Source organism: Hyaloscypha bicolor, assembly GCF_002865645.1.
Source record: "Hyaloscypha bicolor E unplaced genomic scaffold K444scaffold_10, whole genome shotgun sequence".
Classification (NCBI taxonomy): domain Eukaryota; kingdom Fungi; phylum Ascomycota; class Leotiomycetes; order Helotiales; family Hyaloscyphaceae; genus Hyaloscypha; species Hyaloscypha bicolor.
The window spans coordinates 1,676,572-1,704,058 of record NW_020194512.1 but is presented as its reverse complement, the minus strand read 5'-3'; the positions used below and the strand labels follow the sequence as shown (position 1 = coordinate 1,704,058).

The 27,487-nt window shown below is 50.2% G+C and overlaps 11 protein-coding genes across 11 annotated transcripts; 6 read left to right on the top strand and 5 right to left on the bottom strand.

Moving 5' to 3' along the window:
• Positions 1 to 857: 857 nt before the first annotated feature.
• Positions 858 to 3,688, bottom strand: K444DRAFT_7330 (Rho GTPase activation protein). The gene is made up of 5 exons (XM_024888672.1): positions 3,393 to 3,688; positions 3,204 to 3,337; positions 2,899 to 3,147; positions 1,249 to 2,842; positions 858 to 1,193 (listed from the first exon to the last, which is right to left on the bottom strand). The coding sequence occupies exons 1-5, from the start codon at positions 3,592 to 3,594 to the stop codon at positions 1,033 to 1,035; spliced, it is 2,340 nt and encodes a 779-aa protein (XP_024744069.1). The 5' UTR covers positions 3,595 to 3,688; the 3' UTR covers positions 858 to 1,032.
• On the top strand, positions 3,608 to 4,286 carry K444DRAFT_7390 (uncharacterized protein). Its single transcript, XM_024888674.1, has one exon. It carries the CDS (start codon positions 3,784 to 3,786, stop codon positions 4,174 to 4,176), a length of 393 nt encoding a protein of 130 aa, XP_024744068.1. The 5' UTR covers positions 3,608 to 3,783; the 3' UTR covers positions 4,177 to 4,286.
• On the top strand, positions 4,287 to 5,358 carry K444DRAFT_7391 (uncharacterized protein). Its single transcript, XM_024888675.1, has 2 exons — positions 4,287 to 4,854; positions 4,963 to 5,358. Exons 1-2 carry the CDS (start codon positions 4,396 to 4,398, stop codon positions 5,050 to 5,052), a joined length of 549 nt encoding a protein of 182 aa, XP_024744067.1. The 5' UTR covers positions 4,287 to 4,395; the 3' UTR covers positions 5,053 to 5,358.
• Positions 5,359 to 5,663: 305 nt separating this feature from the next.
• K444DRAFT_578564 (transcriptional regulator, MarR family with acetyltransferase activity) lies at positions 5,664 to 6,842 on the bottom strand (the record flags this gene model as incomplete). The annotated part of the gene is made up of 2 exons (XM_024877620.1): positions 5,933 to 6,842; positions 5,664 to 5,776 (listed from the first exon to the last, which is right to left on the bottom strand). The coding sequence occupies exons 1-2, from the start codon at positions 6,774 to 6,776 to the stop codon at positions 5,664 to 5,666; spliced, it is 957 nt and encodes a 318-aa protein (XP_024744066.1). The 5' UTR covers positions 6,777 to 6,842.
• Positions 6,843 to 7,184: 342 nt separating this feature from the next.
• On the bottom strand, positions 7,185 to 8,468 carry K444DRAFT_639196 (glycosyltransferase family 25 protein; the record flags this gene model as incomplete). Its single annotated transcript, XM_024884349.1, has 3 exons — positions 7,185 to 7,905; positions 7,960 to 8,250; positions 8,374 to 8,468. 3 exons carry the CDS (start codon positions 8,466 to 8,468, stop codon positions 7,185 to 7,187), a joined length of 1,107 nt encoding a protein of 368 aa, XP_024744065.1.
• A 265-nt stretch (positions 8,469 to 8,733) lies between these two features.
• K444DRAFT_7335 (uncharacterized protein) lies at positions 8,734 to 10,733 on the bottom strand. The gene is made up of 3 exons (XM_024888673.1): positions 10,592 to 10,733; positions 9,270 to 10,539; positions 8,734 to 9,187 (listed from the first exon to the last, which is right to left on the bottom strand). Exons 2-3 carry the CDS (start codon positions 10,498 to 10,500, stop codon positions 8,913 to 8,915), a joined length of 1,506 nt encoding a protein of 501 aa, XP_024744064.1. The 5' UTR covers positions 10,501 to 10,539; positions 10,592 to 10,733; the 3' UTR covers positions 8,734 to 8,912.
• Positions 10,734 to 11,541: 808 nt separating this feature from the next.
• On the top strand, positions 11,542 to 16,771 carry K444DRAFT_658273 (uncharacterized protein). The gene is made up of 3 exons (XM_024886242.1): positions 11,542 to 11,733; positions 11,785 to 14,770; positions 14,890 to 16,771. The coding sequence occupies exons 1-3, from the start codon at positions 11,715 to 11,717 to the stop codon at positions 16,487 to 16,489; spliced, it is 4,605 nt and encodes a 1,534-aa protein (XP_024744063.1). The 5' UTR covers positions 11,542 to 11,714; the 3' UTR covers positions 16,490 to 16,771.
• A 1,106-nt stretch (positions 16,772 to 17,877) lies between these two features.
• On the top strand, positions 17,878 to 18,409 carry K444DRAFT_623368 (uncharacterized protein; the record flags this gene model as incomplete). The annotated part of the gene is made up of 2 exons (XM_024882273.1): positions 17,878 to 18,139; positions 18,213 to 18,409. 2 exons carry the CDS (start codon positions 17,878 to 17,880, stop codon positions 18,407 to 18,409), a joined length of 459 nt encoding a protein of 152 aa, XP_024744062.1.
• Positions 18,410 to 18,502: 93 nt separating this feature from the next.
• On the bottom strand, positions 18,503 to 20,342 carry K444DRAFT_7290 (uncharacterized protein). Its single transcript, XM_024888669.1, has one exon. It carries the CDS (start codon positions 20,234 to 20,236, stop codon positions 18,596 to 18,598), a length of 1,641 nt encoding a protein of 546 aa, XP_024744061.1. The 5' UTR covers positions 20,237 to 20,342; the 3' UTR covers positions 18,503 to 18,595.
• Positions 20,343 to 20,500: 158 nt separating this feature from the next.
• K444DRAFT_658271 (WD40 repeat-like protein) lies at positions 20,501 to 22,358 on the top strand. The gene is made up of 3 exons (XM_024886241.1): positions 20,501 to 21,081; positions 21,129 to 21,913; positions 21,967 to 22,358. Exons 1-3 carry the CDS (start codon positions 20,559 to 20,561, stop codon positions 22,216 to 22,218), a joined length of 1,560 nt encoding a protein of 519 aa, XP_024744060.1. The 5' UTR covers positions 20,501 to 20,558; the 3' UTR covers positions 22,219 to 22,358.
• A 522-nt stretch (positions 22,359 to 22,880) lies between these two features.
• Positions 22,881 to 27,272, top strand: K444DRAFT_639193 (glycosyltransferase family 1 protein; the record flags this gene model as incomplete). Its single annotated transcript, XM_024884348.1, has 5 exons — positions 22,881 to 23,565; positions 23,611 to 23,708; positions 23,754 to 24,197; positions 24,250 to 27,045; positions 27,093 to 27,272. 5 exons carry the CDS (start codon positions 22,881 to 22,883, stop codon positions 27,270 to 27,272), a joined length of 4,203 nt encoding a protein of 1,400 aa, XP_024744059.1.
• Between the last annotated feature and the right edge of the window lie 215 nt (positions 27,273 to 27,487).

Here is a 27,487-nt window from a genome sequence, read left to right as displayed (position 1 = left end):
TTTTTGATCTGAACAATGGCAGAGTCCATGCTCGAACGCGAGATGGAAGGCAATGCAGATTGAAATAGTAGTACGATTTTCGGAGAGGCAACCAGGAAGATATAGATGGAAAGAGTTGTTTGGCTCTTCAATTTCGATGGTTTGGGCGATGTGAGATACCCAACCTACCCCTCCTTGCACATGAGAATGCCTCCATCGGAGTGTGCTAGAGAAAGACGTAATGTCCAGATAAAATCAATGCCATCCCCATGGGGAAGCTAGCCTTTAGCCCCCATAAGGATTTCAGCAACATTTTACGATCCAATCCAACCTCTTCAGAACTACAGAAGAGTGTGCCGCCCAATAATCAAAATAGATCCTCTGCAAAACAGAGGCTCAAACAATGTCTGCAGCTGAAAAGTTGCGAGGAAACCGCCATCAAGACAGCAACGGGCATCCGCAGACATGGCGAGGCCAATCATCGGATTCAAGGCTAGTTCCCCATCGCGAGACCAATATGGTTACTCGTTCATGATATTACACGTAAATCCTCCCAAGACTTCACATAACCGTTCCCCATGCCGTATGAAAGCATAAACCCCGACCTCCGCCCCCAACCATTCGCAAAGCCGTGTATAAAGTCCACCAACCCATAACTCGTACGCCTCCGCCTCTTTGGCCTCCAATTAGCCAACCATTTCATCCTGTACTGTCTTAGATTGTTCCACAATCATGCCCCGGACCAGCAAGACATAGTTTTCACTCAGTCCAAAGACGACGTAACAGACTTCCAAGCACAGTCGCCATCGATTAAGACAAGGATATTTGAACCAATGCAAAAAGTAGGGAGAAAGGTATAGATCGAACCATTCGACAACTCCACTTACGCCAATTCGAGCGACCGACCACCAAATGTAATATTGAAGCAACACGGCATTGCCAACCCGCCAGAAAAGTATTTCATCGGTCATCTCAAGACCCCTAAAGCCGGCAACGGCCGCCTCACACGTCGGACCGGTTTGATGCCGACTGGCACACATTTCGAACAGGATATCACCATCCTTTCTTCCGTGCGAAGCGTTTGTTCAAGAGAGCTAAAACTTTCGGGACATTGAACTGAACGTATTCAAGATCAAGATCTTCTTGGTTATCCTTTTGCATCTCAAGCAGATCATCGAGCTTCAGGTCAAGCTCTAGAAGTCCACGATTTCGTCCTACGAATTGTCAAATTTTTGTCCTGCCGTACGTAACATAAGCAGAAGATCATACCTTTGTAATGCAGTGAAATAACAAATGTCCCCGGCAAAGGACTTGTGAAATTGAAATAGATATTCGCTCGTCTATTGTCCGGCACATTGCTCTTCTGGATGACGCCCTCCTTCTCTAAAGCTTGGTGTGTGAACTTGTATGGGCCCAGAACTTGATGTTTCTGCTGTTTTCTCCGGGTGCCTTCGCTTTGGCTTCGAACGTTGTGAAGGTAGCTCTTATAGGTCTCCAATTGACCTACCAGATAGGTGTTGTGATCTCTGATCGTCTTGAAAACTTCTTCCAGCTTTTGTGTCTCCACGATCACCCCATCTTTGAGGGACCCGAGATGCTGTAGTTCTTGCTCAACCTCGTCTCGGAGGAGACTGAACTGGTCAGACTTGTCAATCACTTGAAGTTCTTGTAACTGGCTAAGAAGTTCCATCGCTCGGATACCCTTCCTCACCATAACAGCATCATTGCGAGATGTTGCCGCGGCGTCCGCAACTCGCTCAAGCCGAAGAGGTCTTCGGGCAACTGCACTATTTGTTGGTATAGAACGCATAATCTGCACAAATGTAGATTTAGCTTCCATGAAATAAACCTCTTCTTGCGTTATGTCGAGCGCTGCCGTCAGATCATCGATTGCTGTCTCCCACTTGCTGAACAGAGGCAAATTGATTGCTCTGTTCTCCTTTCGTGGTAACTGTGCCGGGGCGGGGCCCAGATCGTTCAGAATGACTGCCAGATGAGAATTTTCGTCCCTGTTCAACTCGGCACTGTGTTTTTCCAGTAAAGCATGCGTTGCGTAAACCTCGTTCAGGGTGATGGAGAGCTCCAAATCCTTCTTTGAAAGGGCGACGTAGTTGTCCATCTCAAGGCTCTCATAGAAATCTTGCACTTCACACAGGTCCAGCATGAATTTGTTAACCCGCTCCTTGTTGTGTTGAATGAACGGCTGTAGTTTGGCCATGTAGGGCTCTTTGGCATATGACGGCTTGTTTGCAAGATTTTGAAGCATCTTCGCAATCAAGGTCAGCGTCCTCCGTGGTCTTTCTGCCGGTGTTCCGTCGATGAGCATGTATGATTTTGGGGTGACAATGGCGGGATTGATGAACCGGAGGAAGAAGAAGCCCCCAATCAAGGTACAAATAACTTGATCGTTTGCATCTGGGTATTTCCGCTTCGTCAAACTTCTGATTTGTTTGCAAATCCACCGAATTCCGTAAGGTGTTTCCTCCAGCCCGTCAATGATCGTGGTGAGGAATCCATTGGCAATTTCCATAAGCATGGTAAGTCTTGGCTCAATAATGGCCTGCACTTGCGCATTCTCTGCGGCTTGCTCGGCAGTAACTCCCTTTGGTAGAGAGGCTGGCAGGTTCCCGGTGTCTTCCTCAATCTGCTCAATCATTCTCTCATAGACCTTCAGTGGGTTGATTTCGAGATCCAGATCCTTTAATTCAATCAATCCGTTTATGCGATCAGCTAACACTGTCTTGAGGTAGCTCTGCCCAGGGCCTCGCCGGGTGTAGGTTGTCATCATTCGTGAAACAGGGGTATTTGCTCGGAGGAGTGAAGAGTATTCGGGGGTGTTGTCGAATTGATATGTCAAGACGGACTAGTTAAAACGAAGTAAGCATTGCCCACCGGGCTTGAAAGGGTGCTTGGTTGTACCTGAAACATGGTCAGAAGTAAATGTTCTTCACGGCTTTCGTATTGGTTCCCGTAGATTGTAAACATGACAGTTTGGAGGAGGGAGTCGATCTCAGCCATCGTGACTAGACGGCAAAGGTGTGCGATGTGTCGGGGCTCGGATTGTAAGAGGAAGAGTAGGTTGCCGTATTTCTGAGTCTTTTCGTCATTTGGAAAGAACCCCTCTTGCAGATCTGCAGCATCTTCGAGGTGGCTTGCCACTTCATTTTGCTGTTTACTGTCAGCGCCGTGTACAGAGGACTGGGAATTGGGAATTCGCTACAGACCTCTTCCAGGGCCATCCGATTCTGAATCAACAACGCAATACGAGAGTCTAGATATCTAACATCCTTCTCCAGAACGAAATTCTTCTTCGATTGTGAGGAGATCTTGGACTTCAGGTCCCGAAGTATTTTCTGGGCTTGGAGGCATGTTAGCAGGTGTACTCGAACTCCTCCGATGGGAATAATCCATACCCTTTGCCAAATCATCTTCAATTTCCAAGTCTTTCTCATTTGCCGACATAGACAGATACAGAGTGGTCATCGAATAACGCTTCGACTGTCGGACAGACCTTCCCCCATCGTGCGACGACATTGTGTTCTGGCGGGAGACTGGCTGGAAGGAGGAGGAGGAGGCTGTTGAAGCCCGCGAAGGGGTCTGAAGCATGACGCTCATTGCCGCAATCGGCTTGCGCAATGAATGTTGGGGAATGTAGGTTGTTTCGCGGTGCTCGGTCGCGCCTGTCACGGATTATTGAGATGAGATCAACGGCGTTGTTGGTGGGATACTGGATTACCGTGGCTGATGGTGTGGAGGGAGGGGTGCCGGAGGTGAAGGAGCGTTTATCGGCCAGCGATCGAATCGATGCGGTCAAAGACGAGGCTGGGAAGCTGTCGCTCCTCAGCTGGGCGTTGTCGAGATTCAGAGCTTGCTGGTGGATGGAGTTTCTTCCGGATGTTGGGGCGGAAGTCGATGACTGACTGCCTTGGTCGCAAGGTGCGAGTTGGCCCCTTCACGGGTCAACAACTTTCAGGCCCCTCGGCGGCAGGCGCAGGTGCCGGTGCAGGTGCAGGTGTAGGTGTAGGTGCAGAGGTGCAGGCGGCACGCGAGAATAGGTCGAGGAAGCTGGCTGGGGCGGGGGAACCAGGCGCAGATGGAGGAGGGAACGACGAGAATGCGATGTTACAGTATGTTGGGGCGGGAGCGATTGCGAGGGTTGGAAAAGGGAAGGGGGGGTGGGGTGGTATCTTGTCTTGAAACACTCACGCAGGGCCAATCATTTGGAGCGAAGTGTAACCCTGCTCGTGCGAGTGCAACTTGGTCGTGGACAAGGAGCGGAGGGGATTGAGGACTGGAATCGCTATCTGAATCTGAGTCTGAATCTGTTTCTGTATCTGTACAGTATCTGTATCTCTCTCTACCTTAGTTTACCTCTGTACCTCTGCGCGGCTATTACCGTTCTGGGGAGGGGCAGGCATGCAGGCATCAGCCCTTCGCACTTTAACCTTCACTTCACTCTTTGTTTGGTTGCCGTTTCCGCTCTGCCCTGCCCTGCTCTGCTCTGCTCTCCTCTACGCTGCTCTACGCTGCTCTACGCTGCGCTGCTCTCTTCTGCGCTACTACTACTGGACTTGTGGGATTGACTTCGCCTCTAACAGCCCACCATGCCGTCTGTCGAACACTATTGGACGGCCCTTGCCTCGATGCAGCGAGGTGTGGTACGCGGTTCGCGGTGCGTGGTGCCCTGCACCGGTGTGGGTGGAGGCCGCGCACGGTCCTTTCGTTTTGTTCCTGATTTCATTGTTTGTTCCTGAGCACGTGCACGTGCACGTGCATCTTCATGGGGCGCAGCGAGTAGCCAGAGGCGGAGGCCATTCTAGAAAGCGAAGGTTGGGTCGGCTATCATTTGGGGCTGGATTTATTAGTGGGCGAAATGTGAGTGAGTTTCGTAGCGCATCGAGAAGTGCGGTGCATGTTGCCTTGCTTGCTTGCCTGCTTGCCCCCCCCCCCTCCCCCCGAAAGCGAAGCTAAACGCTAAAATAGTGCCCGTGCCCTTCTCTGACCAGGATCGGAGGAGCTTCTGCGAGAAAAGTACGGGAGTGTGGCCAGCCATCGTGCAAGAGCTGTCCTTAAACTTTTGGAAAGCTGCAGCGTTGTTCCCAGGCCTCTTTCCCGAAGCAAGGAGCAGCGCTTAAAGCGCTAGGAACCCAACGACACAGGCCTCCGATCTATGGTTTCATGTTTTAGCTTTGTTGGTCTTTGTCATCTCTTCCCCCCCTCCCTTTCTCACTCTCACCAGCCGCCCTTCGCGGCAGAATATTCCCTCAATTAATTGCACATCAATATTCAAACCGCACACTATTCGAATATCTCGCAGACATTCTAATATATGAAGGTCCTACGCTCTCCGACTTCAGACAAACGTTTGAATTGGAGTAGGGACGGAAGTTTAACGTCGCCTTTTCAGTCTGCGCGAGGTTGCTTTCTCCTGATCAGTTTCTAGGGAGACCCCCCTCACGATAGCAATCGAACGATTCGCCGGCTGATGCAACCACAATAGCCTCTTCCTTGCAGCTCTGGTGGCTGTTCCTTGCACTATCCCCGATCTAATTTAGTAGAGGGACGAGTTCAAAGCAAATTTTCATTGGGGGCTTTCGCCGGGCCGTCCCGAACTGGCGCACATCGAGAAACACCAAACCCAATGGGGGATTAAGGTAATGTTCGACTACTGTACCGGAGTCGGATTATCTAGAAGGAGTGCGAACAAAATGTTGGATCATCATTTCCTTCCCCCATTTATTGCTCAGAGCCTCTTCTGCCAAGGCAAAGCCACAAGACTCGTACAATCTCCTCGCCGCTACGACCCCGAGTGCACGCATTAGTATTGTGTCAAAGGAGGTTATGTAGAGTAGGGAGGCGCTGTATTGCGAGCAGTCTCCCAAGAGACGTCTAGGGAATGGGTAGCTCCCAGGACGTGCGAAGTGGGGAGTTTTGCTCAGAGAAGTTGACTTACCATCAAGTCCCCTGAAAGTGTACAGGTGCGTCTCAGTAAAGGCATGATCATCTACGAATGAGATGGCCTTTCCAATGAGCTTCCGACCCAATCCCCGACCTCTCAAGGTATCGTCCACGATGAAAGCCCTGAGGTGAGCTTTGCCTTCACCCAATCCTTCTCCATCGATGAAGACTGTCCCACAGATCTTCGTCCCATCTGTCACAACCCATGCCTCACTCCTCGGGCTATCCAGCCTGTTCAGCAACTCTCCCAATCCAGTCGCAAGCTGAGCTTCAAAAGCGCCTCCAAAGCCAACAGCGCGGGAATAATACTGCATGTGCATCTCCAAGCAACGACCAAGCAATCCGGGCCGATATCCACTGATAATGGCCATTCCCTCGACAGGCTTCACCTCCTCACCAAGCCTTTGCGCTCTCAATGCCGTAGCATACGCCCGAATTCCACCCAAGATCTGCTCCGGTGCTGAGCCAGCTGGCAGGTTCTTCAAAGCCTTCATCACCTGCTCGTTGGCAAACTTGTCAATCCTGCCCGAAATTTCCTTGCCTTCGTCCGTAATTGACAGTATCTTTTGTCTTCCATCCGAGGCATTTGGTGTCTCAATCACGGCGCCTGCTTCCACAAGCTTGGCCAGTACTCGGCTGATGTTTGATCGATCAAGATTCAATGTTTTGCTGAGTGATGAAGCCGTCGTTGGCGTGGAATGGCTGATTTCTATGATGGCATGAACGGCAGAAGCAGGAAGTTCTGTTCCTGCTAGAGTCGGGGACATAAAACCCAATTCTCGCACGAGAAGGCGCGATGCTTCGCGGATATTGGACACCATTTCGTTAGCGGTATGCATTTTGATGGGGTTGAGGTGTGGATTGATGAGATTGTTGCTTATCGCAACTAGTTTTGGGGAAGCTGCAACGCGTTTTACCAAGGCTGAACTTTCCTGTTTCGGCCAGTGTGACAAGTCAGTGGGAGACCGACGTCGATAGTGGTGAAGTGTGTAACTAGATTAGCATAACGGCAGGCGCGCGAGTTGCTTGGGTCTGTGGTGTGGCTATTGTATGGGCAGCATCACAACAGTCTAACGCTGAAATCAGCTCCTTGGGGCAGAGGAGTTTTGCAGGCAACGCATCTTGATTTCGTAGCACGTTATGTAGTTATGCATTCATTAGCCCATCAATTTTCCGAACGTCTCCCCTTGAGCTCCATGCTCGGACAATTTACCGGTCGTGATCACAAGTATACCCTCGAACACTCCCTAGCTAAACTGGCTCTCCATTATACCGCCGACCAAACTGTTTCTAATGTTACGCCTCGCACTCCAGACAATATTCTCAGTTGTACCGACCTCCCTCAACTCCCCAGCGCCGATCGATTGGATGTCCGAATCACCATTGACCGCCCCTTTTGCTCTGTGATGCACAAACAACGGCGGCGTCACGCTTAAGCATCTCATCCCTAGCCTCTCCTTCCCTCTTCCCCATCTGCAAAGCCCAGCTAGCGCATTGTCAAACGGCCCTGCCAAATGATCAACGCTAAGATCGAAGAGAACTTTCCTCGCCCCCTGCTGAGACAAAGCATAGGCGAAACTACAGATTGGGCCTCCACTCGTATGGACCCAGCGTGTATATGGATGTGCAGAGAAGTTTTGAAAGCCACGAGTATGTTCTGGAGGTGGCACCGTCGAGTCTGGATAGATGGTATACTTCCGAAAGACAGACACGAGATCAGGATCCGTGGGAGGTTCTATTGCGTTCTCCTCGAGCAGCTCAGGGAAGACCTCGCCGCAGTGGCCGAGCCATAATATATCCCAATCATTGCCATATGGAGAGCTTTCTGGAAGCGGCGACGTCTTTGTGGACGGATATTGGAGATCGAGGGCACCGACAGCGATCAATTTGAGTTGGGACTTCAAGCGTACGTCCCAGTCCATGTCGTCCTCTAGGATCAAGGCGGTGGATATTCCTTCCGCCACGATTCTGAAAGAGATGGGTTAATACTTCCTTTCGTATATTAAACTGAAGAGAACTCACGTTCGCACCGCGTTCATATGCCCTCTCCAGCTTCCCAAATTGGTTTCCCACAGCTTCAGCCTGTCAACGCCGAAGGGCAAAGCCTTGTCCGGAATAGTCTCCCCTCTGACTCCGTCGATCCAGTCAATCTTGAACCCCGTCAAGCTGCTTGTCAGGGCTAGTGCGTCTCTCTTGTCACTCCGCTCCGGAAGGCCAACTACAAAGACTTTCTCGAAGCCCAGGGTGCTGTTCTCAATATTGTTCGCCAGTGGTTGTCTAGCATGAGGCCCGATAATATGATATGGGTATTGCCTGGTTAGTCCAACGGTCAGCGATTGCTTGATACAAATTGTCCGGGGAAAACTAGGACATTGCCCCAAAATATAATCACAAAATAGCTAGGAATTCGGATCGAGTTTCTCCTCCAACACCCACCTGAAGAAGTACAGCTTTGAAACGTAGAAAAAGAGCAGCAAGAGGAGACTCGTGAAAAAACCGAGGCCGAACGGAAACGAGCGTGGTTGAATCATTGCCAAGGGCCTAGAGAGGGGGGGGCTTGGGATAGGGGGGATTGTATCAAACGGAAGGGGGCGTCCATGAGTAGATGCGGAGGCCATATTGCGATAGAAGGTGTTGTTGACGAAATTACCCGGAATTGACTTGATAGCCCCTGCCTTATTTACCTCACAAGTTCCGCCACCAAGAAATAGCCCACCAAGACGTAATTAGCACTGAATAACCTGATTCTGTACTGTATCGGCCGCGCTCTCAAAAGACCAACTCGCTGGGGGGTCATGTCCCGATGCTATGCTAATTGTAAGTCATAAACTCATTACCAATGCTGCCATCCAAACCCATGCGCCAGAATGCCTGACCCAAGCCTACGCTCCCAACCATTTGCCCAAATCGATGGGATTCTCCTGCCCCTGAAACGCCGCACTCTATATATGCTTGAAAAAAGCAAAGTAAACTCCCTAAAACGCCAAGGTATGTTTGGAAATATACGCAGCCAACATCTCTTCGCAGAAATCATCCAACTCGATCACTTTAAATCGACCTTCCCATCTGTTTACGAATCTTTGGGATCTATACTCTTGGCTAAGCCCATCGCTCCAGGCTACAATTTCGACTTGCCATCCCTTGGAAAGAGCACGTTCGACGCATTTGAGAAAGCCCCCAGAAAATTCTGCTTCAGCAGCATCTCCACTGGCAAGGACAACTGTCGACGGATTGTGTGTATCAACCAAGCCTAGAAAGTAACGGTCAGCGTAGGTGCCCAATTTTGCACCAGATGTTCGACAATTCGATAGTTAATGAACTGGGATACGCACTTTCGAGGAGTTTCATTTGTAAAATTTCGTCTACACCCTGCTCTGCAACAACAGGCATGCCCGAAAAGGTTGTCTCGGAACCAGATGACTGCCCTGAAGTTGTAGCATACCCATTGCCGGAGCCATTCTTTTTCTTTCGTAGCGTTGGCCGCTTCAGCTTTTGAACCCGTTCTAGCATGTTCACCTCGTAACCGCACATCTGAGCTTCCTGCATGTAGTCGGGCAAGTCTCGTTCTGAAGCATAAGGTCGCGGATTTGATCCTACGAGGACTCGTCGAGCGACGGTGCGCCCTCTCTCGAGGAGAAGAGCCAACGAATGGTAGGAAAATGGTGGTTGTCTCACATATGCGACTGGGCTGATCTTCCTGTTGTACTTCAATCGATTATAGAAACCGATGATGATGTTCGAACAGTCTACGAAGACATGTATGCCGTCATCGTCTTTGTTTCCCACGTGAGATATTGAGTTTGAAATGTCCGACTCGTCAGGGAACCTTCTGAGCAATTTTTTGACGAGTTTGGCCTTCTGTTCGTTGACAGTCAGGGTGTAGAATGGTTGTATTACTGATGGATCAACTCGTATTGTTGGGATAGGAGGAGGAGGTCGGCCGATAAAGGATCTCTTGGGTGGTGTCACAGACGCTGGGAGAAACGCTGTAGGATCACTTCGATGACTGAGAGTTGGAGAATGTACGGATCTCTCTCGATTTGGTGAATGTATGGGCCGCCGAGTATTGGAAGATGGTTCGGAGTCAGATTCGTAGCCATCGTCCTCGATCAATCGAGCAATGACAGCGGCGTCAAAGTCTCCAACTGCGCCATGTGCGCTTCTCCTGCGTACTTCTGTGAGTTCTCTGCCTAACTGGTCCTTCCACCGAACCTCCTTCCCCTTCGACTTGCTGTTGTGGTTGTCAAATTGTTCAGCCGTAACTGGAGCATCGTCATCAGGAGCGGACGAAGGTGGCGTAGACCCCGTTGATCGGGCGGATGAGGAGTCATTGGATCTGCGGTGGCTTCTCGGCGTGGTTATCTCCAGTGGTTTTCCGCAGAAGGAGAAGAATCTGTCGAAATCACCCAGACTCTTTGGGACAGTGCTTTTCGGGTTGTAGAGGAGCGGATCAGGAGCGGACGAAGCTTCAGGAGCGTCGGTCTCGGAATCGAAGGCACGCAAAAACTGGCGCACGGGTCGGAAGCTCCAAAGCCCCAATTCATTGTCGGATTCTGAATCCATTATTCAAGGTGCGACTTTGGAAGTAGTGATGTGTGGGGTCTCTTTGCCATTAGCTTTGTTTGGGGGGAGAAGTGCAGGGCAGAATACATACGACGCGGAGGGTAATCGAAGGGGGGCATGTAGGCACACTTGGAAGTCCATGTCTCTATAGTTTTTTGCCAAAAGCAAGCTGAGTTACCGCACGTACAACCTTATAAGTGAATTGGAAGCAGTCCGAGTTGACTCGATGTCAACTATGCGATGACTGGGCAGTGCCACTCGGCTGTCTTCCGGGAGTTCGGCGCTGCTAGCCCCCGAGGCTGAACCGAGAGTCATGGGGCTCTTGGAATGGGCGTTGGTAGCAACTGTGACCTGGATTGAAAAGATGGAAAGAATTTGTTGGACAATGATTAACAAGTCAGCATCATGCTCTCGACATATTCAGTCACTATTAAATAGAAGATCACTGTAGCAGTTTCTAGAAAGAAGTGGCAAGAGCTGTTGCAATTACTCTATGTCCAACGTAGTTCCACATTATATCGATGTAGAAGAGGTTCTGGTACATTCATTAACGCCTCCTATTCCGATGTCCCTCGAAATGCTATACATTCGATTATTTGATTTGAGCTAGAGATTTGGAATGTACGAACTTTTGTGGGACATTTTGACATAGGTACGTGGGCGCAAAGCTTTGAGCAGTGCATTTACTCTTAGGACATTCTTACTATACTTCTCACAAGGCAGAGGTGTAAAGAAAAAGCCTTTATATTGCCCTCAGATCGGAAATCAAGACAGCAGCTCTGGCGCAAGGGTTCCAACACAGTGCTCATGGGCAAGAATGAAAGACATTCTGGATGTAAATTTTGGGTTGTGTCTGACTTGCGCCATCGGCTTACCTAAAGCGGAAGTGTGTTTAAAGAGTGGCTGGGACGCGTTCCCTTGCATGTTGAGGGAACGCCTGGAGACGTTTTCGTGCCTCCAAAGCCACCACCAGAACAGACAGTCTGAAGACGGGTGGACTTCGCCTTTGACTGTCTGAAAATGTTAGCATTATGTCCAATTAATCTTTCGAAATTCACCTCAATCACTCGAGATGCCTCGAAGTTTTGTGCACGCTATTTCAGATCTCGATCTAATCGTGCACCTCAAACATATGCCTCTCCTCCCAATTTGCACAATTAACTGCAATCTGGCTGAACTGGATTGCTTCTAGGATTGAGGTGCTTTGAATAAACATGCCGCCTATGATATTGGGTAAATCTGCTCCATGTCGAGAGAGTTCACCCAGTACTGACAAGAAACCAGATCAATTCGAGAACCCCTTCCGGTCTTCCTCGAGCAATTCCTTCCATGATGCTGCGAACTCATTCTCTCCGAACCATGTCGCTACCGAGCCTCTGTTCAAAGACCAAGACGAGATTAGTGAAGAGGGCGAAAGCTCCTCAGCGTCCAGCACACAATGGGCAGGCTTCTCAAGCCCAGCCGGATCGCCAGTCTGCGAGTCAAACCAAGATCCCGACAAGAGTGAAAGCGAGAGCGAGCTCGATGAAAATGTTTTCGGTTCAGATAGCCACGATCAACCTCTTGTATCCGAGTCGGAAAATCTCCGGGGAAGTTTTCAACAAAGTCATGGCCAAGCATCCCTTCAGCCTTCGCAATTGACGATCCCACGATCACAATATTACGGATACAAACCTCCTCTCGATATTTGCGAGGAAAAAGTGGCTGTTAAGGATCTGATGGATGCTCTGAAACAACAAAAGCTTGCCAATCAGTCTTCGGGGCCCAACAATGGCGAATACGATGCATATTTTGAAGAGCTCGAGCTTTCAAATTTTGCTGTATATCTTCCGCCGAGCAACACATGGCATCCGTGTGAGATGCAAGGTTTGCAGGTTCTTGCGACCAAAACCGGTCGCGGGAGTTTTTATTTTGACGGAATCCTGAGCACAGGCAGTACAAGACGTTATGTGCAAGGAGTTCCGTTCGAGATCTGCTCTATCGGAAATTATGGCAAGGATTCTGACGAAGTTGGAAGGGATATTTGGATCCAGTCAGTATTGAACGAAAAGTCAAAGTCGAATATCTTTTACAGCTTGGCAACGCCATCATCCGAATACGAGCGCTTCCATGAAGGCTTTCTCTGGTTGGCAAATCTGGCAAAACATTTTGTGGATTTTTGCCAATCGAGCGAGCATCCAGTTTCTATCCACCATTTCAGATTAGACTTTTATGCCTGGTTGAAGCAGACTCATGGGGCCTCGTTGGCGTTCAACAGTTGGTACCAGGAATATGGTAACCAAGATTTTAGACGAGCTGTTGCTCGAAATATCCCCTTTCTTTTCAAGGAGAGCATTGGGGTGGACGGGGGCCTGAGGTCTCAGCCGATCTGGCGCGAGACCATGGAAAGAGATTCGGTTCCAAACCAGCAAATACAAGAAAAAATGACGGTGGTCACTCCGTATGTCTATGAGTGCTTCAAGGACATCAGCTTTGGGCATCACTTGCTTCCCATCGAACCGTCAAGCATCTCAAAAATGCAGCAAACAACGCAAGGCAAAATTCTAGACCTGACTACCAGCTCCCTATCAGCAAGCAAACCCGATAAATCACCAGCGAGTCGCATTCCTAACCGGCTCACCGAAGTCACAGTTCAGGTCCACACAGTGCAGAAAAAGATCAAACACATCAAGATTGGCGATGTTCTATCTGTCACTAAAGATGGGCGGGGCTCAGTCTGGAAGGACGAAGCCAGTCAATGGAAAGCAGCTAGCGACTGTTGGTATGTTTGCGTTCAGGGGATCCATGAGCCAAACAATGGCCAAAAATCCTACGACGCAATCTGGCTGTACTCTCCGGCGGACACCATGTGCGGTCTCATGAAATACCCATGGCCCAATGAACTGTTTCTTTCAGACAACTGTACTTGTTCGCACAAAAGGATTGAAGAGGACGAAATTTTGGACGTTGTTAGCGTTCTATGGCATGGCTATCCATCAGAAGCAGGCCGAAGACTTGTTGTTCGACAAACCTATCTAGAGAACGAAAGATTTGTCACCTTGCAGGAAGCACACAAAAAGTGTGAGCATCTGAAGGAGCGGGACCAGACTGGGACATCAATAAACCTGAGCAAATACCCAATCGGCCAGACTGTCCTTATCGCTCCATCTCAGAAGTCCCGGCACGGATTGGAGCCCTACGAGATTGTAAAGTATATCACAGAAGGGTCTAAACATTTCGCAGTTCTGAACCGCCTTCGGAGGAGACGAGAGATCGATGGCACAGGCCGGCCCAACGAATTGGTCTATACCACGAGCCACACAGAAAAAGTTAGCGTCAACAAGCTTGAACGTACATGCCTCGTTCGTCTCTACCGAGAATCCGACGCGGAAGATCGTCGTATCCCAGCTCCATACAGTAGGGATGGTACTGGGAACGCATTTTACATCACCTCTCGGTTAAGGGAAGAGAATGGCATCTCAAAATTGATTCCCATTGAAGAAGATCTTCCACAAACTCTGATACAGGGCTTTGATCCAACCAGCATCCTGCCGGAAAGCCGCAAAGTACTCAGAGGGATGGATCTTTATTGTGGCGGTGGAAATTTCGGCAGAGGTATTGAAGAAGGCGGTGCTGTTCACAACGAATGGGCTGTGGACCTCAACAAGAACGCTATCCACACATATTCAGCTAACTTGAAGGACCCTGCGGGAACGAAGCTTTTTTATGGCTCAGTGGACGATCTCCTCAAACAAGCATTGCAGGAGAATCCCAAGAAGTCTGACCTGATACCATTTCCAGGTGAAGTCGATTGTATCTCTGCTGGAAGCCCTTGCCAAGGGTTCAGCAAGCTGAATGTTGCACGGAACAATGATACTGGCCTCAAGAACCAGTCTCTTGTCGCCTCGGTGGCGTCTTACGTCGACTTTTACCGACCCAAGTACGGCATCTTGGAGAACGTCATGGCAATGGCACAGAAGTCCGGCAACCGAGACAAAGACGTCTTATCTCAACTAATTTGTGCTATCGTTGGGATCGGGTTTCAACTTCAAGTGTTCGTTCTTGACGCTTGGAGCACCGGAAGCCCTCAGTCGAGGACTCGACTGTTCGTCGCGTTCGCAGCTCCTGGTCTCGAGCCGCTCAAGCATCCAGAATTATCCCATTCTCATCCGCCAAAGGTTAGAGATTTTGGGCTTGGTAAATTAGCAAACGGCCAGAGCTTTGGTCATCGAATTCGAGGGCTAACCCCATTTGAATATGTCACTGCTGGTGATGCGACAAAAGATCTCCCGTAGGTTTTGGGCGAGAAACCCTTTCCTATCTTCAACTGTTTCATGAGATTCTCCTAAGACAATACCTCTCCCGAAACAACCCTAAATGAGCAATTGCTGACTGACTCCCCCGTTACAGAAGAATTGGAGACGGATGCACATATCAGTGCACGAAGGAGCCTGACCACGTCTCGGGATCTGGGATGTCAACAGACCTCAGAAACCAGATCAGAGCAATCCCCACCTTTCCCCGAGGGATGAACTTCTCAAAAGCCTGGAATGAGTCAAATGGTGTAATGACACAAGAGCAAAGAGATCTCTTCCCGCTGTATACCAGAGAAGGAAAACTCCGTGAAAACACAAAGCACGGTTCCCATGCATGGGGTCGAGTCAGTCCAAAGGGGCTCTTCCCAACAATCGTCGTCGCCCTCTCCGCAGCTGACAGTAGAGTCGGTTGTAACTTGCATTGGGACGATCACAGATACTTGACGACAATGGAAGCCAGAAGGGCCCAAAGCTTCCCGGATGACGAAATCCTTCTTGGTAGCCCTGCTGAGGGGTGGAAGTTAATGGGCAACAGCGTTGCTAGGAGTGTTGCGCTCGCCCTTGGACTCTCGCTGCGGGAAGCATGGTTAAAGAACGATCCCGACAATGAACCGCTGCCAACGAAAGACAACATTTCCTCACCTGTTTTGAAGGAACGACGATCCGGCATCGAGATCGTTATACACACCTCGGCTCGGCGCAGTAAACCTAAGACAGAACAGGTCAAAGCCTCCGCAAAGCAGCAAACTACCCCTGTTGTTGATGCCGAACTGGCCTCGAAGAGTCTTGGTAAGGCAAACCGTCGGACCGTCGCACCCAAAAAAGCTCGGGGAAGTAGACTTGTGCCAGATTTGGAATCACCCATGGGCGAAGAGGGTGCATCATCGATTAGTTCCATTAACCGACCTGTCTTTACCAACACGGGTCGAAGCAGAAGAGAAATTCCCGATTCTATGGAGGCTTCGGCCGACGAAGACAGTCTTCCTAAGGAGACTTTCCATCGTTTCCTGGGTTCACTTGAGCTTAGGACCCCTAGCAGTCGCGATGAGCTCGCGTTATCCGAAAGTGGCGAAAACTCGAAATCTAGGCAAGCCAAACTCACGTCACGCAAAAGACCGCACGGCATGATACAGAAATCGGAGGAGATGGCACATGAACGGAGTCGCAAAGTGCCCAGGGTCATAATTCCCTCGACCACGTCCTCAAGCGGTCCGGCATCCCGCCCTACAAATCGGCAACACCCAAAAGCACAATCCTTGAATGCATCAACTCTCGTTAAGAAGCTAGACGATGTTAGGAGGGATCAGAGTCGTCGAAGACCGGAACCTCTCAGCAACGATGACGACGATGGGGATTCCAACAAAGAGATCGCCGCTGCCCCGTCTTACTCAGCTCAGCCATCTAGTCTGAAGAGCAGCGTCAAGTCAAGAGCGAATCAAACAGCAAACAGCAGCAGTTCTAAAACTCCATCGAAGGAAAATGCTAAGGATCGAGTTGTTATCAGTCTCGTGACCGAGGACGAGCACGAGGACGAGGATGAGGATCTGGGAACTACAGCAGGACTACTTGGGCGGGCAGGTGTACCCTCAGCCTCCAAATATGTGCCAGTTGACAACGGCAACCTCTTGGCATATGCACAAACAAATCGATTCATGAACCATGGGAAGAACAGGAAGCGGGTTACAGTGAGATAGCGGGACCATACAGGAGAGCGAGAGGTAGCATTTGCTTTGGTTTGTAGTCATTTAGCGAGCATATGACAACACGGGCGTTCAGGGTCAACGATTTGAGGTTACAATGATACCCGTTCCCGTGTTCACACGGAGCACTTTCCGTTCTTGTACTTCCAGACGGCGACTTCTGGACGCAGATGGGATTCCGGTTCTGAATGGGGGAGATCTCTCTGACGACGGGGGGATTTGCAGCATCGCAGATAGGACAAAGTAATCAATCAATCAATCGTAATAATACTTTTTCACATGTCTTCGAATATTGATCGATGTGAGAGGTGTGGTGGGACTTTGCAACCGTGTTCTCGAACATTTCTGCTTTTGTGCGAGGCTTCGGGATGGAAAGCTGCATGGCAAGCGATGCCGTCAATCTCGAGTAAGATTGCCTCGAGGGAGGCGGGAAAAGCAATGTGGGGGACGGGTAACTCCACGCCACTGGCCATTTCCGATGCGGACCGAGTGAGACTTTGCTGTATTGTATTGCACTGTGCTGTATTTTTGCGTTCTCTCTCTCTCTCTCTCTCTCTCGCTTGCATTCTTGAGTTGAAGAAGGTGATGGGTGTCGCGTGAGGGCGTGAGAGCGTGAGAGCCGTGTGCAACCCCGCCTCGCCTTATCTCTCCCCCTGCCGCCCCGCACTGGGCGATTGACCGATCAGATCTGCATTCCTCCATGCTGCCGCAGCTCCACGGTCCACCAGAAAAAGCTTGTCATTGCTTGCCAGGCTTGGCAGGGGTTTGCCGGCACGGCAGCGCTCCATGCGGCCATGCCACTGAAGCCAGACCAGCCCCCTTCCACACGCTTGCACACGCCCTCGGCCAGCCACCGATAAGCATTCTGCTCCGCATTGGGTCCCGCGCCCAGCCTCCACGCCTCCACACCTCCACACCTCCAGTGAGGAGCCCCCCTGGGCAGCCCTCCTCCTCTGCTCTTTCCCGTTCTGTGGTCCACGATCTGCCCCCCCGGGCCCCGGCCCCCCATTGAACGGCAGGCGGAGCGAAATGAGGTCAGGAGCCATCAGCAGCCATCAGCGGCCCATCAGCAGCCATCAGCAGCCGCAAGCAGCTGCCCGCCACGGCGAATGGCGTTGTGTCCGGTTATCTCTCTCTGTCGCGCGACGTGTTGCTTTCCTGCCAGAGAGGATATATATGTATGCCAGTGCCAAGCCCCCAGTCGCTGACAGCTCCCGCTGCACCCCCCTCCCTTCCCCAACGCTCCGACTTTACTCTCATCCTCCTCCCTGTCAGTCGTCGATCACAGCCCTACCTATCGTGCCATTGTGCCGTAGTTTGCCACCCCCCCGACAGGCATGATCTCCCTATCTATATCCGCCTCCTCGTTGCATCTTGACCACATGTCTGCCCCTCCCAGCCTGAGATACCAAGCGAGCATCTATAGCACCCATTCCCACAGCCACCCATATCGATACGGATACAGATCGAATCGCAATACGAGTCTTGAGCAGTTGGTCCCAAAGAAGAGAGTGCGGTTTGACGGGAAAGCTCCGCCAGCCGACCGAACACACAAGTCGAAGCCAAGGATGTCTGCATCTGAGGACGGTGGGATTACCATTGAGCGGAAAAAGAGCTATGGCATTGGTGGTGCGGGAAACATTCGTAGGTTCCATTCTTAGTGGGATTGGCGGTCGGGGCGCTTCTAGAGGCTGATGTGCAACTTTTCGTCTTGCAGGGCGACCTTCGGATGTGATATATCCCGTTAGGTTGAATGCGGACGGCACAAGACGGCGATCCAGTGTCTTCTCCACCAGCCCAGATGGCAAACGCGCCGGCATCATGAGTTTCTTCAGGAGGAGCAGTTCGCAGAGTGAAGCGTCGAATGGAGCTCCGGAAAGAGACCCAGACGAAAACGCAAATGGACGAGGGTAGGATAGGGGAATGAAAGGGGGCCACGATGACACCAAAAGACCGTGCTTGTGAAAGAGTGCATGTGAAAGCATATGATGGGGAGGGCATAAAACGATACCACAGATGATATATTAAGGTCTGGTTGGTACAATGATGTTATACAAAAGCGTTCCCCAAGCACGTACGCCTTCTGCTCGCCTTGATCGGTCAATGCCTGGCCTCGTTCCTCTCGTATATTGCTCTGTGAATGCTGCCCCTCCAAAATTCGAATTTGCGGTGGGAGAATTCAGGCATGCTCCACAAGGCTTTTATAGCAGGTCCCTTAGCACCGAAATGAATACTCCTTTGGGCCTTAATGACATCGAGAACAATCCCAAGGGTCTCGTCGTCGACGTCAAGAGCCGAGCTTTCCATCTCGGCCAGAAGATCGAGCATCCCGCGAAAGTCGTCTTGTCGGTAGTGGTAGATCCTGAGGAGCTCGTTGTAAAATTGCGTACTTGCGCCCAGCACGTGTGAGGTAAAGCCGAAGGATTTGATTCTGGGTAGGAGAGCGAGTGCGAGGGGAGACGGTTTAGCAAAACCGCGGTCTAGGAGACGGAGACCAAGGAGGAGGTACGATGGATACAGGGGGCCATATAGCGACAGAGGCGAGACCCCATTTTCTGCTTCGATGAGTGGGCTGGGCTCGGCCAGTTCTTTCACCTCTGGGGTCTCTTCGGTATTTGTTTTCTTCGCACCCTTCTTCTTGCTCTTGGCCACTTTAGTAACCTCAGAATTCTGGGAAGTGGACGGCGCGTCCTCCAGCCCCAATTTTGCAATCAAGGGGAAAACCTCCACCTCCATGACGTCCCACAGTTCGAAATCAGTCTTGGCCTTTTTCATCAACCCTTCAACTCTAGTACACTCGGGTTTCCTCAAAGCCTCAAGTGCTTCCTCACTCAATTCCTGGCGGTCTAATGAAGCAGCCCTTTCCGCTTCACCAGCAGTGAAGCCCAGAGCTCTGGCAGCGGCTGGCCGGAGAGCTGGAGGATATCGTTCGATTACTGCTTCTAAACTTTCTTCGTTGCCCAGCGACTCCCTTGACTCCCTTAGTATGGCGCTGGTGAGAATGTCATCGAGCTTAGATTTCGCTTTCTTTTTACTTTTCGGTCCGACAACCATTTCCAGATCATCATTGCCGAACAGGCCTTCCTTTCTGCGGCTTGGACGCTGAGAACTCTTCAACATGTCTGAAAAAATCTTCTGGAATGCGTGTCTCTCGGCAAGTGTTATGGTAGATCCGCGATTTGAGTGCCTGTCAGTCAACTCGTGGATTTCGTCTTTGCCCCAGAGGTTACCGGCTTGACCATCAAATTCCTCATCGAAATCAATGTCTTTCGGCATCGTGAATGCATTCCCGTCCAAATCTTCCAAGTCTCCCACTTCATCCGGTTCGAATGACTTCGTGAAATGTTGTCTGATCTTGAATTCTTTCTGTCCTTCCTTCGAGCTGCGAAAGGAGCTCTTATCAAGATCATATTCCCAGCTGCCCCTCGATGGGGGCTCCGAACCTGACATATTGGTGGTTCTCTTTATAGAAAACCCGCCCTTGTTACCAATTTTTGGCGCGGAGGTTGTAGTGGCTATCCTGGCTCCCTCTCGCAATCGCTGAAGTCGACTTGAGCCGCTGAAATTCCTATACATGCATCTGCTTCCACAATTGGCCTGGCAGATAGCATTGTATCTTTTCCATGCGAAACTGGTCAAAGTCCTGGTGTGGTACAGGAATGGCGCCGCTGTTGTTGCTGTTGTTGACATTTGAGAAAATGGGACTGGCATATTTTTTGCCGCCGTCCGGCTCGAAATCATTGCTGCAAAAAGGTGATGGAGCACCGGGAGATCATAATCGTATTATTCGAGTCATGGAGTCTGCGGATCGTTGTTTCGTTGTTGAAGACTAGGCGTTGAAAATGAGAAGGTCAAGTGAGATTCGAGAAAAGATGTTGACTTGGTCCGGACAAATAGTAACTCCGCAAAATAAGCTATCCGGATACAGTTAGCTTTTGTCCACGTGCCATCGAACGCGTCAGGGTGAAAGCGCGCCTTTTCGCGTAAATCACTTTAACGACTTCAACGACCTCGACCGTCGTGACAATCAGATCCATACACATAGGCTCACAAGATCGGAAAGATGCCTCCAGTCAAGAAAGAAAAGGCTGAGATGAGCGCCTTCGAGCGCAAGCGCCTCGAGAATATTGCTGCCAACCAGGCAATATTGAAAGACCTTAGTACATCCGCGGAAAAGATTATGCCAAAGCCCGTCTCAAAACCAAAGTCAACAACCACTCGAAAGAAGGCGACTCCCGTAAAGAGAGAGGAGCCGCGGCCTACGAGGACAAGTTCGCGGATTGCGGGCTTGGAAGCCGATAGTGAAACTGCGAAACGCAAAGCGGAAGTCGACTATGAATTTGCCAAAGAACAGGCCAAGGCCAAGAAACTGAGGGTCTCGGGAGACCTCAATTTCAATGACATTGTTGTTGAGGGAAAGAAGTGGAACAAGGATGACAACTTCCTGTCTGGCATCATGAGAGGCGCGCAGCCAAACGTGAGAACCTTCACCGAGGATGATATCCAGGAGACGACCGATGAAGGCTTGAAGGCGTTACGGGAGAAAATGAGTGGATTGCAGTTATACGAAGGATATGAACCGAATCGTATGTATGGCCCCACACACTCAGAAATCTTTGCTGATTCGTCCCAGAGATAAAAATAACTCCTGAGAGAATATACTCACTTGGATTTCACCCCTCACCAGAGAAACCTCTCATATTTGCTGGAGATAAAATGGGGAATATGGGGATTTTCGATGCATCACAAACTGGACCCGAAGTGAAAGCCGAGGATAATGGCGATGATGAAGAGGAGCCAGATGCCCCTGAGCCTGCTATTACTGCTTTAAAGCTCCATTCGAGAACAATCACATCCTTTGTCTTTCCTGCAGACGGCAATCATTTATACTCTGGCTCCTACGATTCCTCTGTGCGAAAATTCGATCTTCAGAAGGGCCTTGCCGTGGAAGTATTTGCTCCCGCCTCTCTTGATGAGGATCTACCAATATCTAGCATCGCCATTCCCTCCACGGATCCAAACCTGCTTTACTTCTCCACACTGGAAGGATCATTTGGCAGGCACGATATGCGCACGCCCTCTAACACCGAGATCTGGCAGCTCACAGACAAGAAGATTGGTGGCTTTTCCTTGCATCCACTCCATCCTCATCTTGTTGCAACGGCCTCTCTGGATCGGATGCTAAAGGTCTGGGACTTGCGGAGCATCAAGGGCAAAGGAGATGCACGAGTACCAGATTTGATGGGAGAGCACGAGTCACGGCTCTCAGTGTCCCATGCTTCTTGGTCAGCTGGTGGCCATGTCGCAACAGCCTCTTATGATGATACAATAAAGATCCATTCATTCCCCAGTGCTGGATCCTTCAAAATTGGCCACGATTTGGATAGTGATGCTATGGAACCAACCTCCATCATCAAAGTAAGTGACTTAACAGAACTCAAAATAAAGCACATTAACCTAATACTTTTCAGCACAATAATCAAACAGGTCGTTGGGTAACGATTCTCAAGCCGCAGTGGCAGGAGAGGCCGGAAGATGGAATTCAGAAATTCGTCATTGGGAATATGAACAGATTCGTGGACGTATTTAGTTCTGATGGAGAGCAATTGGCACAGCTTAGTGGTGAGGGCATTACTGCTGTCCCAGCTGTTGCCCAGTTCCATCCAACGCGGGATTGGGTTGCTGGTGGAACAGCGAGTGGGAAACTCTGCTTGTGGATGTGAGACTGGTATTATGATATGATTGTTTGATTATAGGCTGTGGATATACCGGAGTTGTGCGGAGACTTCTTGTAGTAATGAAACAACGGTCGACTTCTCTTTGACTAGAAGTGATTTGTTATGTTTCGCCGCAGCACTCGGGTGGAAAACTCTCTGCGAAACCCAGAATGATGTCATGGGAAGAAGAACAAAGGCTCTTTGATGGAATGCCGCAGCCCTGGAGCCCCTAATTACTCTACGGATGGCTCTTTGTGGAGTATCCTTCAAGTGAAGGATGTACGGAGTGACTCAACTGACTAGGCCCTGCAGCCAGTGACTTGACGCCAGGCATAACTGGTCAAGGCAAACCTTCTTGCTGGCTGGACCCTTGTCCTGCCTTCACTCAGCAAAATTTCACCACAGTCAACAGTTATCCCGCATGCCCAGTGATTCGCCGCAAGCTCGTGAAGTCGGCAACATGTATCTCTATTTATCCTTTGTTGGCCTCTGATCGCATGTGACAGTGTTTCGGCTCCCGCGTTCTTTCACGGCTTTCACGATTCCGGTTAGCTCAAGGCTTATCGATAACCTTCTTCTTTTCCCTACCTCACATACCTTGCACCTCGCCATCTGCTGAGCACGCTGCACGCCTGGAACTCGACGTGCTGTCGCCAGAGCCAGTTCCCATGGCGCCGGAGGAGGATCTGAAGAAGCGCATGGCGCGCAAGTTGACCAAGAGGAGAAGGGAGGGTCACAAGGTCACTGTCGAGCTTCCGGAGCGATTTCGAGATGGCGACGACGTGGAGGAGGACTGTACAGCCATGCATGGCGCGAACGCGTACATGAACCAGTCTGTCTTTGGCATGATCGCGGCTGCTGGATCCCAGGTCGACTTCAATGCTAGATTCGATGGACAGTCGAGCGACGAAGACGATGATTCGGGAGAACCCTCCTCGCAGGCCTCCGACTTACAGGTAGACAAGCCTCGACGGGGGAAGATATCCCCCAAACCAGAGCGGCATCACAGACGAAAGTTCTCGGAGAACAGACTTCTGCGATCAATATCTGGGTTGGGGTCCAAGTCCAAATCGAAATCCTCCCCAAAACGATCCGACACTTCCACACCCGAGTCTCCCAGCGAATCTAAAACCCCCGGAGCGCAAGAGTCTCGAATACACTTTAATCATGCACCCGTTATGAGTCGAATGCTTGAAGCGCGTGCAGAGTTATCTATGAGGCCAAGTTTTGACCTGCAGCGGACACTGGATGGTCCTACGTCAATGGATGATTCCGATGAAGGAGTATCTAGCAGCCTGGCCAAGAGACTCCAGGAGATCTTCCAGTTCGAAAAAGCTGAAGATGTGATAGAAGGTAAGGTTTAAAAGCCCTGCCTACTGCCATGCTAATCTGAGATAGAATATCCCTGCTGGCTATTAAAGAGCGTTCTCCTTCAAGGTTATATGTACATTACGACCAAGCACATTTGTTTCTATGCATACCTACCCAAGAAATCTGTGGGTCTCCATCTACTGTCAAAGATTCAAGCTGACCTTTCTTAGAATGAGGTTGTCAAGTCCGGATACCTCTCTAAATCGGGTCGACGAAACCCAAAATTTAATCGATACTGGTTCCGACTTAAGGGCGATGTCTTGTCTTACTACTCAGATCCTTCCGACTTATACTTCCCAAGCGGCAATATAGACTTGCGTTACGGCATTTCAGCGAACGTTGTGGATAAGGACAAGGGCAAAGACGCAACACATTTTACAGTCGTCACACATCAGCGGAAATACAACTTCAAGGCGGACAGCATACCGAGTGCCAAAGAATGGGTGAAGGCTCTGCAAAAGATTATCTTTCGCTCTCACAACGAGGGTGATAGTGTTAAGATATCATTGCCCATTGAGAATATCATCGACATTGAAGACAGTCAAATCGTCGATTTCGCTGATACTTGCAAGATTCGTGTCATCGACAATGATGAGACTTATGCAATTGACGAGGCAAGTGATGTCTATCTCTGGTCTCAAGACTTTTTCTGACGGTTTCTCGCAGTACTTTTTCTCCTTTTTCAGTTTCGGGAAAGAAGCCTTGAATGTTCTGAAGATTCTGGTAGAGGATACGACAGCTCAACAGATCCCTGATCACATGCTAGTCCCACCAACGGTCGATGGAACCCATAGCCCAAAGAGTGCTTGCAGCTCAAAACGTACCTCTATGCAATCCCCTAGGGAACACCGGCCGCCTGCCCCTCCGCCTATCCGCACTACGACGCCTCTTCTTGAGGAGAGTGTCAGAGCAACTCTGTCACCAATCGGTGGTCCAAGTCCTCGTCCAAGTGCAGAACTTAGCCGCGCAAGCTCTGATGCTTTTCGAAGGAGCATGGACCTGAAGAATTTTGGCAGGCGAAGTGTAGACCTCAGCAGACTGAATATGGATGGTGCTGGACCTCGCAGTGCAAATACAAGCCGACGAAGCTTTAGCAGGAATCGTCTGGAAGGGGAAAAGAGGCCATCTGAAAAGCAAGGATCATCCGACTCTTATGTGCATTCGCTAGAAGAACCTGGATCCTCAGGAGCTTTACCTTCCGCAAGCGATGAAACTCAGGCTTCGGCAAGCCAAATATTAAGGGATTCGGACGTGTTCCTGTCGCCAACTATTCGGCGGTCAGCATCAGCCTCTCGTTGCCTGGACCGAGAGGTACCGGGGAACGTCGACTCAAGGTCTGATTCACCGTCGCGGAATACAGTAAATTTGGGGACTGTATTACCAAGATCCAAAAGCACTAACACAGTCGCACACGCGGAAGCTTCTCACGCAATTCCGGCTGAGCCTTCAGCCTCGGCACCGACATTGCAAAGTCTTGTAAAGGCCGGATCATATCCATTGCAACGAGCTGCAGGCTTTGCAGGATATCTCAACAAGCACTCGAAACGCATGAGTAACCTACTGGCCACGGAATCGATGGGTTACGTCGAGAAAGTATCGGGCATGTGGAAAGGAGGCAAGAAGCATTACGATGAACCACAGGGCCTTGCGCCAAATGATGACTTATATGACGATGCCGACGATGAGCAGGCCGCCGGATCCGGCGATCGATTCAGAGATCACTTCGCTCTACCCGCTACGGAGAAACTCCAAGCTGCATATTTTGGATTCTTGCATCGAGTCTTACCGTTATATGGCAAAATCTACATCAGCGACAGGTCTTTCTGCTTTCGTAGTCTTCTACCTGGCACAAGAACTAAGCTCATCCTGCCACTGAAGGACATCGAGAACGTAGACAAAGAGAAAGGGTTCCGATTTGGCTATTCTGGCCTTGTTGTGGTGATTAAAGGCCACGAAGAACTTTTTTTCGAATTCAGTCAGCTGGATACTCGAGACGACTGCGCCATTACCCTCCTCCAAAATTTGGAGACTATGCGGTACCTCAAAGAATCTGGATTATTAACAATGGAAGAGAAAGAGAGCGCTGAAAATGCCAGTGCAGAGCACAAAGCCCTCCAGCAAGCTAGGTACGAAGGTCACGCAGAACACGATGTCCAGATGCCAAAGACTGCAGAAGAAGTCAGGGCTGAAGCACCGGCAATATTGTTTGATGACCCTCGAGCTTCGATTCTCAATTTCAAGCCGAACGAGTCTCTACGGATTACTTGCTTAACCATTGGATCACGCGGCGACGTCCAGCCCTACATTGCTCTATGCAAAGGATTGCTTGCCGAAGGACACAAACCGAGGATAGCCACTCATAGCGAATTCAAGGTCTGGGTTGAAAGTTATGGCATCCAATTTGAGCCGGTAGCCGGCGATCCTGCCGAATTGATGCGATTATGCATTGAAAATGGCATGTTCACGTATTCATTCCTGAAAGAAGCATCAGGAAAATTCCGCGCTTGGATCGACGAGCTACTTACATCTGGCTGGAAAGCTTGCCAGAACTCCGATATTCTGATAGAGAGTCCAAGTGCCATGGGCGGTATCCATATTGCTGAAGCCTTGGGTATTCCGTACTTCCGAGCATTCTCTATGCCGTGGACGAGGACACGAGCGTACCCGCATGCGTTTGCTGTCCCAGAGCATAAAATGGGCGGGGCGTATAATTACATTACATACGTTATGTTTGATAATGTATTTTGGAAAGCTGTCGCAGGCCAAGTCAATCGTTGGAGAAAGAGGGAGCTAGGTCTGCAGGCAACGAACCTCGAAAAGATGCAGCCGAACAAAGTGCCCTTCTTATACAACTTCAGTCCCTCAGTTGTTATTCCGCCACTCGATTATAGTGACTGGATTCGAGTCACTGGCTATTGGTTTTTGGACGAAGGCACGGCCTGGACACCTCCGAAAGAATTGTCAGACTTCATCAAGAAGGCTCGGGATGACGGCAAAAAACTAGTCTATGTAGGTTTTGGGTCGATAGTTGTTCAAGACTCCGCCGCAATGACGAATACGATCATCAAATCCATTCTGAAGGCCGACGTAAGATGCATTCTTGCCAAGGGATGGTCGGATCGTCTCGACAAGAAGGATGCCAACGAAATCGAGGTTCCTCTGCCACCTGAAATCCTTTCCATCAAATCAGCTCCCCACGACTGGCTGTTCAAGCAGATCGATGCCGCTGCTCATCACGGCGGCGCTGGGACCACAGGTGCCAGCCTGCGAGCTGGAGTCCCTACCATTATCAAACCTTTCTTTGGCGATCAATACTTCTTTGGCTCGCGTGTTGAGGATCTAGGAGTTGGTATCCACCTCAGGAAACTGAATGTTAGTGTCTTCTCTCGAGCATTATGGGAAGCCTGCAACAGCCAGAGAATGATTGTCAAGGCCAAAGTTCTCGGGGAGACGATCAGAAAGGTAAAAACAGGCCCTCGCTGGTGGTGTAATGCTAATTGTGAATGTAGGAGGACGGAGTTGACACGGCAATTCAATCTCTCTATCGGGATCTGGAATACGCCAAATCTCTCATCAAGGGGAGAAATGGGAAGACCGTTGACGATCCACTCGAAGATTCGGAAGAGAGCTGGACCTTCATCGGCGATGATGGAGATCCAGAACTCGTCCGACGCATTCATGACTGTTAGTATTGAGGCGAACCCCGTTCCCTATCCCTTATTGCCACCATTCTCTCCAAGACGATATCCTTCTATTGACCCGATGTTTTTCGATCAACTGCTAACTCCTCCGTCACGCAAGGGGAGACAATGGCGCAGAGTGGGTCTCTGGCGACGAAACGCACTATGAGCTCCGACATGTCAGGAGTCAAGATATCGGGGAACGAGATCCCCACTGGATAATG